Source organism: Apaloderma vittatum, unplaced genomic scaffold (genome assembly GCF_000703405.1).
Source record: "Apaloderma vittatum isolate BGI_N311 unplaced genomic scaffold, ASM70340v1 scaffold10840, whole genome shotgun sequence".
NCBI lineage: Eukaryota > Metazoa > Chordata > Aves > Trogoniformes > Trogonidae > Apaloderma > Apaloderma vittatum.
Window position 1 is genome coordinate 12,887 of NW_009693990.1, and position 9,706 is coordinate 22,592.

At 41.1% G+C, this 9,706-nt stretch overlaps 1 protein-coding gene across 1 annotated transcript; it reads left to right on the top strand.

Annotated features, from left to right (window-relative positions):
• Positions 1 to 320: 320 nt before the first annotated feature.
• KCNK18 (potassium channel, subfamily K, member 18) lies at positions 321 to 5,256 on the top strand. The gene is made up of 3 exons (XM_009865857.1): positions 321 to 537; positions 1,592 to 1,738; positions 4,445 to 5,256. Exons 1-3 carry the CDS (start codon positions 321 to 323, stop codon positions 5,254 to 5,256), a joined length of 1,176 nt encoding a protein of 391 aa, XP_009864159.1.
• Positions 5,257 to 9,706: the final 4,450 nt, after the last annotated feature.

The window sequence follows — 9,706 nt, forward strand, 5'->3', positions numbered from 1 at the left end:
AAGTTGGCTCCAGTGGAAACCTACAGAGGCTGGTAATCTGTGTGCATTACAGTGCTGACTGATCAATAGTAATTCAGGGTCAGAGTGGCGTATTGTCAACTGAGAAATATTTCAAGGCTTGATTAGTTGTGCTCCTTTTCCACTGGGACTGTAGTGCAATCTTCACTTATAAAGACATGTGATCTGAAAGCCTGAGGCAGAACAGTCCTTGTTTTCACAGAAGAAGCTTTTCTAGGATGCAAAAGCTTTTACATCTTCATCCTTGTTTCTAAAAGCTGTGTCTTTTCCACGTTTTTTTTTTTTTTAAGAGTGAGCTTAGGATGGCATCAACATCACAGCCTCTGCGAGGTAAAAGGACATGTAAAAAAATATTTTGGGCAGTGTTTCCTCATGCCTGCTTCATTCTGTCTCTTGTGATCTATGCTTTTCTTGGGGCTCTCATGTTTTCACACATTGAAGGTAACCGGAAGGTCAATTTAAGTGAAGAATATAGGAAATTTCTGCAGAGTCTGTGGTCCATCTCCAGAAATTTATCAGGTATGTACTGGAATTTCAAAATGACTTAACTGTGCAGGGAGTTACTCATTTCCTTGCCTTTTGAGTGAGATTTTCGGCTTTTGAAGGCGTCTTTCAGAATACTCACAGCTGAACCTGAACCTGCAAACAGAATTTTCTCAATGCTTTGCTAATGACTGCTGTTGACTGTTTGTCTTCCTTGGCTGTGATTTGGACTGCAAGCTTCCCTGATGCCTGTGTTCTTACCTGAAAATACTTTCCCCAAGGTGCCTGTATTCTCCCTTTTGCCCAAGTTGTACAAGGTCCTTAAAGAGCAGCTGAGATTCCCTTGGTATTTCCTTCTGAATGGCCATGGACTGAACCCTCTGTCTCAAAAAGTCTCTTCCAGCTCCTTTTTTGCTGATTTGAGCTTCCGTGCCACGGCTCTAGTAATGGGATGCTGGGATGGAGGCAGGGGCTGCGCCATGCCCTGGACCTGGGGCTGCTGATGGAGGGAGTAGAGGGGAGGAGAAAGGGTAGATGTCCTTCTGGATTTGTGTCAGGGCTTGTACATGGGCTAGGATTTCTGCTCAGGTAGCTGTGCTGACACGATGACCTGTTTGGGCCAAGCACCCCTATAGATAACATCCTTTCACACAGAGCTCAGTGTGAGGAGGAGGAAGGAGAGGTGCAGACTCTGGGCTCACAGTGGGGTGCTGGGCAGTGTCATTCATATTGGTCACACACTGAGGACCCTACATTTCTAGTGTCTTTGGATCAAAAAAAAAATCTCCAAAGTGAAGCAGGACATTTAGGCTGGAAGCTGAATATTCAGCCTTCCTACCCTGCTTCATTATGCTTATTTTTGTGTCGTATTTTGGCTCTGTTGGAGCATAGCTTATTCCTTGTTTCTTAATTCACTGAAGCCACTGGACCCACCTGATTTTTTGGAGAGTGGGGGAGGAAGCATGAGGGGAATATTTTTATGTTCTGAAAGAGAATGAGCAAATCCTCAGCTGGAGTAAACTTCACTGGAATAACGCCCTGAGTGGTAGTCTGCAAACACTCACCATACCTCCTGTTGTTACTGTAACAGATAACATGACAGAAAATGAGGAGATATTTAAGGAAAGAATCCATGGACTGCTCAGCACGGCTGAACGAGACTGGTTTGTCAATCCAAAAGATATATGGACTTTCTTTGGGTCTCTCTTTTTCTGCTGCACAGTATTCACGACTGTGGGTAAGTTCAGAGGCAAAGTAACTCCCTGCAGAATCAATTGCTATTGCCACTTTCTCTGATGTATTTCTTTCAGGGAATTAAAAAAAACCTCAACACTAAAACAACCCCCTAAACCAAATTCCCTTGAATTTTTCTCCCGAGTGTTGACAAGGAGTCCATAAAGAGGTTCTACAAACACAGATTGCAGAGAAGTGGCTGAGTCACAGAAGCAAGTCAGAATTTAGTAACTAGTGATGTTACACACTAATTAACTGCATCACCACATGTGTACTATAATGTGTACTCATACGATGCATACAGAAAACTATTATATTAAAGTAAAAAGAAAGCTCAGTTAAACCTTATCCTTCCCACTACTGTGTGGGATATTTTGTTGGATAATATTTTCTTCACTGAAAGAGGTAACTCATAATGCGTATATTGTTTTTCAGTTGCTTCCCTGTTATGTCTGTCTAACCCACCTTTGTAAATCTATGACTCTATAATCAACCATGCCATGGTTGTTCACACTTCTCTGAGTTAACAGCACACAGCAACGTTTAAATCATACCTCTGCAATCTTTCATTCTGACTTCGTATTTCAAATGAGGGCTTAGATCAAATAAAAACATCTGCTCTGGTTTTGGCTCCCTCTGCATTTCTCAGTATCACTCCTCACGCTCATTCCCAAAGCTGCTTTTACGCCTTTGCCAATCTTTCTCAAATGCGGGCAAGTACACGCACTGACCATCAAGATTTGTCGAATCAAAGCTGGGAGGGAAGTAGTCCCACAGCATTGTAACAAACTGCATAGACATTTCTCCACTGCATTAGGATATACACAACATCCTAGCATGGGTATACATCTTAATGCAAAAGAAAAAAAAACAAACCCAAACTTAAAAAGGAGCTTATCCTATAGAAGAAATAACATGACAGTTAATACATTCACATAGAGCACGTAGGGAACCCTTGTGTGCTGCCCAAGTCACAGCAGAGGCTTGAGCCTCAGACTCTGATGTCTTAAGTGACTGTTCAAACTTAGCTTCTTGCAGCCCCTGAGTTTGAAGATAGTCATCTAGGGCATCAGAGACACATACTGGTGATGCACACCTGAATTTTCACTCCAGTGAATATTCCCTAGTACAAAGACAACAGCTAGGAACATTTGAAAGAAGATGCTTTACCAGAAGGGTTAGAGTCAGCTACCTTTAACTCTCCAGAAGTGAGGCATCTAGTCTGAAGATCTCTTCACCGCCCTCAGAAGTTGCCTAGTAGCTCAGCTAGGCTATATTTCAGGAGAGCTGAATTTAAGCTGAATTAAGCTAGGTTTTAACACTTGCAACCACACTATGTATTTTTAAGGAATGGAAACAGGAAAAAAAAATAAAAGAAAATCTTTCTGTACAATAACTACAATAATTAATCTTGCCCAATTGCTTCAGCAGTAAGGATTAGCATTCCCAGTTAGCCAGTGGTGAACAGAGTGACAAGAGAAGAAATTGCTTTTCTGTGCCTCACAGCAAAGGAGGGACAAAAGCTGGATTTGGATCAAAGGCTACAGCAGCCGATAGCGAAAACAAGCATGAATGGACAAAGAAAAGGAAGAAAACAATTCCTCAGCATATGAGCCAATAATCTCACAGTTTAAGTACCTGGCCTGGAAGGTCATCTAGAAAAGAACAATGTTTTTGAAGGAAGAGAAGAAATGCTTCATTTCTTTGTGGAGGATGAGATGAAAAACGGTTGTTAAAATATAATAAAATTAATGTGATGCTAATGCTTTCTTCCACTGTAATGGAAAAGCACTAGCTTACAATTTAAGTTTCATATCCAATATGTTAGAGGGAGGCAATATAAATACCCAAATTGAATTTAGGGAAAGGGAATATCTTATGCTACCATTTTATGTATTAAAAAGGCTGCGCATCTGGCAGCAATTCTCTTTTTGTTGTAATTGATATTTGGAGACTTTAGTACTCTAGAATAAACATGCATTTCCTCATGTGATAAACATATGCTTCCTCACTTTATCCTTCGTTTTTCTGAGTACATTCTGAAAACTATGGATTCAGTAGAAACACAATGAAAACACAACCATGAGAGGTAGGTCTGATGAACTAAGGACAGTTTCACATTCTTTATTAGCTTACAAGTAGTTTTGGCAAGGGAATGAACTTTGAGGTATGGGTCTCATTGTCCCAGTTTGAGCTCCAAAATTCAGACAATCATCCAGATCTGAATCTTCCCAGAGCTGTGCTGTCTCCCTGAGCTTAGTCCCCAGAGGGACCCATGGGCCCCGGACCTCTCGCGCTGTCTTGCCTTTTGGATCCTTCTTAACCCAGGTTTCCAGGTCAGGAAATCTTCCTGATTAACAGTCTCCAGCAGGACAGAGGCTTCACATTGGTTTTCGGCTGGCCCAAACCTTCTGTTTCCCCTCCATAAGTGGCCTCTTGTTGTCCGATGGTTAAGTCAAACAGCTGATAAAGTGCAAAGAAGGTAGGAAAAGAAACAGAACTGGCAAACTCTAAACCCCCAAGTGCTTGATGAGGTAGGATGTCCACATTTGAGACTCTGAAGTTTTAATAGCTTCAAAATCAAGCCAAAAAGACTGGACTAAAAATTGGTTTTTAAAATTGACAGCAATAAAAGCTTCAGAGGACATAAATGCCTAATAAATTACAATATTCCCTCTCTGTTTCCCTTCTCTTTCTGTTTTTCTTCAAGGTTATGGTAATACCTATCCTGTGACACGGATTGGAAAGTATCTCTGTATGTTGTACGCTTTATTTGGCATCCCTCTGATGTTCCTGGTCCTGACAGACATGGGAGACATCCTTGCGACTGTCTTATCCAAGTCTTACAATGAATTCAGAAAACTACAGTCGAAGATTCTAGCCTCTAAACTCTGCTCCGGGTCCACATGTAACAAAGGAGATGAACTGCAATCCAGAGCACAGTCTAAAGTAGTCGTCAGTGAGCCCTTGACTATTATGGAAGTGCTGAAAATTCAGCCAGGTATTAAAAGGAAGCCAATCAAGTATCGCAATGCTGAGATTTTTGAAATGTTAATTGCCAGAGAAAATGAGCGCACAAAACCAGCAAGAAACAAAAGCATTGAGAGATGGAGTTCATGTCCTGAACTAGCCAGGGGAAAGACAATGTCCAGAGTAATGGAGAATTTTGACAAAATAGGGAAACAGTTAGAAAAATTAGATGTGCCCATTGTATTAATGGTGCTGGTTATCTTTGTGTACATCTCCTGTGCAGCTGCTATTCTTCCAAACTGGGAAACCAGGTTGGATTTTCAGGAAGCCTTTTATTTCTGCTTTATCACCTTGACAACTATTGGATTTGGAGATACACAACTGGAACATCCCAAGTTTTTCTTGTTTTTTTCCCTCTATATTATTATTGGCATGGAAATTGTCTTCATTGCTTTTAAGCTGGGCCAAGACCGCTTAATTGCTTTCTATAAAAAGATGATTTCATTCTGCGGGGAGAAAAAAATGCCATCAAAGAAGGTGTATCCAAAATAAGAGCAGTCATTTCTCCTTTGCTCGTAAGCACTGGACACTGAAATGAGATGAAATTGTTCCTGTGCACTTGTGCCTTAAGGTTGCAGAAGGTATATTTCGCTCTGATTTCCTCTGAGAATTTACTGTAAAATAGCTGAATATCTCAAGAGACACTTGGTAAACGCATCTTCAGGGAGTACTTCCCAAGAGGGTCTCATCTCCTAAACAATAAAAGAAGATGATGTGTGATGAAAAAGCAGAAGAGTGCTCTCTAGCATCTTTTTCAAAGCGCTGACTTCCAGTAGCCTTTCTGCCCTCTCTTCCACAGCAAACCAATTTAGGATTCTTTTTTTCCAGCACTTGTCCAAGCAAGGCTCAGAGCACTGTCTCATTTCAAGCTGACACCTTGCCTGCAGCCAGCGACAGCTTGTTTGTGGCTGTCAGTACTGAGCTGTGACAACACGCACGCTACTGCAATATGTTTCAACATCAGAGAAAGTTGGGGAGAAGAAGTAGGAACCCAGCTGCTCTTCCCTCATGGCTGCAGGTACTGCAAATATGGCTCCTTTGTGCAGGCCAGAGGAATTTAAAATGAAAAGAAGGACACTAAATTTTCACTTCTTTCTCTGTCCCCATGCAGAAATCGGTTAGAAAATTGTTTATCTGTTCATCAACCCTTTTGTTCATGATTTATCATACCTCTACTTAGCCCAGAGTCAATACATGCCTCATGGTGTCCAGCTACGGAACATGATTATGTTTATGTTCTACTTTTGGGATGGCCGCCTCAGGGAAGGCATGTGGCAAACCTGAACGTGACTACAGCCCTGGAATGAAACTCCATCTCTTTGCTGTTAAAGAAGCATGATGGTCTGCAGATACCGATACCAGAAGTCATCACTCCTGATCCAGATTTTATTCTGCAGAGATTGCTTGACTTCTAGGAGTTCCTTGACCCACGCACAGAAAGAAAAGCCTCTCTGCTTCACTGGGGTGTGGTGCGGGTCCTGTAGTTATATACTTGTGGAACACGTTAATTCATGAATAATGCTTTCTTCAAGATTTTGCCTATATTACTCATAATCTGAATGGAGCTATCATTGATAAATGTTTTCTGTCAAAAAAAAATACACACTCTATGAAAGAAACCACTGACTTTAATTAACCACCTCTTAACTTGTAAATTATGTGCATGTCCACTGAATGTGAACAACATCTCTAACTATAAAGTTAAGCTTGGTTGTGACAGAATGTACATTATTCTCCATAGCAAATTTGCCATGTGAAGCTGAGATTTTCAGAATATTTACATGACATCTTACCTCTGTTACACTCTATGTATATGGTAATCTGTATTCAGTCCTTATTAATAATTAGTTTCAAATAAGCACTGATAGTATGTAAAATATATAATGAATAACTGTATATAGAAAAGAGCTTTATAAAAATAACAATAAAGAGAACAGCAAATGGAAGGAACTCCCATTAACTTTTTCATATGTGTAACTTTGGCTTCACATACAAAGTCCCTCTGTGCAGATTGCTCTCATATTATATGTCTCTGGATTAAAATCAATGTAGAACTTTGGACCCCTGCCAAAGTTTTCAGAAATCAATGAAAAGGCTCAATGGGCTTTGGATCAGAGAACTGCACTTCCTGCTCCTCAGGGTTTTCCCTTGTGATACGCCCAGTACTGCCAGCACTACTAAGAGCTGATCTTCGTATCATTGGATTTGTTCTTCTCATATCAAAGAGAGCTCATTTATGGAGAAGGATTAATCCTGAATTCACCCTGTAGAGTTTTCTCCTTGGCACAGTACCTTGATACCTTCACATTTTATGGACTTGGGGAATTGTCTGGACTTGCAATAAGGATTCTACACCAAATCGTTCTAGTTACGGCCAACGGATGGGCGTAAACAGCTTTGCTTCATATAGAACCTGTCAGTTTATGGGGGGATAAAAATGACTTTTATAGAAGGAGAGAGAACAAATGACATCACCATGACTCTCTATAAAGTGACGGCACACCTGCCTTTTAAATACAGTGTGCATCTCTGGTCCTTCACCTCTCAAAGGATATCTAAAATTGAAAAAATTTATAGGCCAGGGTGAAGGATGAACAAAGATATGGACCAGCTTCCATATGAGACATGCAGAGCTGCTCTCTAGTCTTGAAAGAGGGGAGAGACTGGAGGGGAGGCGTGTTACAAGGGAATAGAGGAGGGAAATAGGGAACAGAATGATGGAATGACAGTTGAAGAGCTTTTATTGTGAAAGCATGGTTGCCAAATAAAATTTGCATGTGGTAGGTTTAAGAAAAGAAATGGAAAGAAGAGAAAACATATAATTAAGCCGTACAAACTCCTTGGCATGGGAGGACACAGCGATTGAAAGTTCACATTAGATCAATGGGAGATGGGACAAAATCATGAAGGAAAAGCTTGAAAAACAATTAAATACAAAGATACCATTTCTGGGTCAATAATCACAAAGTCCCAAATCATCAGATGAAAAGGAGGTTTTTATACAGACTTTCCTGTCCATTATTCTTCCTTTGCAGGCACTCTCAGAGACAGAATACAGGTCTGCATCGTCTTGTTTTTCCTGTAATGCATTGAAACTATCTGTTATACAGCTAACAAAATATTTGATAAACCTAATTTCAGAAGAGATATTTAGTTTCAATTTTTGTGAGCATTTTGACTCTACAAAACATATCACACACCAAAAAGGGATTTAGGCAGCACAACACAATTGGCCTGCAACAAAACTAAGGTGGTCATTTGTCCTGTGTTGTGAACTTAAAGGAGAGTGGAGAGCCGGACAGACCCCCAAATGTCAGGGATAAAAACGTATTTATGTTTTCAGCTCAGGTGCAATGAAGCGTTGATCCCACACAATCAGGAATATCCAGCCTTAATTTTCTTACTCTCAGGGTTGGAAACCAGTTTCCCAGATGACAGAGCAGCACTGGAGCCTTGCACCGAGAATGAGAGCAGCGATTCAGTCAGTATAGAAGGACCCAAATGTAGCTCAGTAAATACAGCAACAGAGGTAATAAAATGGAACGAAAAGATGAGCAGTGGCTCATTTAGTGAGCCTCAGACATAAATATTTATGAGTTGACTGCTCTTATCATGATCTCAATCTTAGAAGTATTCACAATCCCTGCTGCCAGAAGTTTTTATTCAACAAAATTGACATGGAAATCAGCTTCGTTTGCATCAAAGCAGTACAGAACACTGGTTTTCATAACTTTTTTCTGTCACGTGCTGCATGAGATGGTGGATTAGCCATGAAGGGCTTCATGGAAGAACTTTTCTATCTGGAAAGACGTGACTGATGGAGAAAGAGTTGCTTGATGTGTAACCCACAAAGGATATGAGTTATTACAGACCCAGCTGGAGTGCTTTACAGATCAAATGCACTTGGCGCTGAAGGATGCTGGATCAATCGCTCCTGATTGGGCCAAGATGGCAGCTGTCACGAGCACTTAGGAGCAGAGAGGAGGGTATTCCTGATGTGGGAATTACAGAGGGAGAGATGGAGGAATGAGCAGAAGGGGCAGAAAATAATCTTTGGGCAGAAGGGTTAGAGGGAGAAAATTACAGCAATGGCAGAGGAAGGAACCATTTTCTGTATAGCCATAAATATGGTGAAAAGAAGCTTGAGAGACTGAAAATACGGTGCAGGCTGATGCCTCTGGCCTGGGGAAGGTTTGTGAAGCCAGCCCAATGTCAGAGAGCCCTTCTTAGATCAGCATGATGGTCACAGTTGTTGGGCTCCCCAACAGGTCTCACGATCAACAGCCACTGGGAGGGCAGGTGAGTCTGTGCAACGAGGCCTCCTGAGACATAAAATGTTGGCAGAAAGAAGATACAAGGACTGGACTGAAAAGCTGTTAATGAAAACATTTAAAACATTCCTCTTATTCTCTTCTTTGTCATTAAAAGAATGACAATCCATTCAGAAGCATCTCTGACATGAGCAATAGGTCTGAGGGCTCAGGAAATTCTTAATGGGATGTAGGACTTGTCATCTGTGTGCCAGTAATTCAGATGCAGTCCAGATTTTAGTAGGCTCAACGTTAATAACATCTGATAGCACTTTGATGGCCTTTACGCCTTCTCAACTCGTTCCAGGTGGAGATGCATCCACATCACAAAAACGCTCTCATATAATGAATGTTAATAGCATGCGTGGGGGCGGGCTCAGCAGAGGCAAAGGCTGAGACTCCAGATGAGAGGAGTCCCTGCAGTCCCCTTTGCTCCCAGGTTCCCCACATACCTTGTCATCCTAATTTCCAGACCACGGGGTGCATCAAGTGTAGCATGTGTGGCTGTTGCATGCAATATGAGTGTTTTGTGAACCCAGAATGATGGATCTTGCTGTTTTCCCTGGCTTTATGTTTCATTCTTATTTGTTTTATCAATTATTATATTATTATTATTATTATTATTATTATTA

What these genes read in the sequence shown, in the direction of transcription:
- KCNK18 (XM_009865857.1), top strand. Translation starts at nt 321, where the DNA reads ATGGCATCAACATCACAGCCTCTGCGAGGTAAAAGGACATGTAAAAAA. An exon ending in CATCTCCAGAAATTTATCAG is followed by an intron (nt 538 to 1,591) that starts GTATGTACTGGA and finishes TTACTGTAACAG; the next exon opens with ATAACATGACAGAAAATGAG. An exon ending in CACAGTATTCACGACTGTGG is followed by an intron (nt 1,739 to 4,444) that starts GTAAGTTCAGAG and finishes TTTTTCTTCAAG; the next exon opens with GTTATGGTAATACCTATCCT.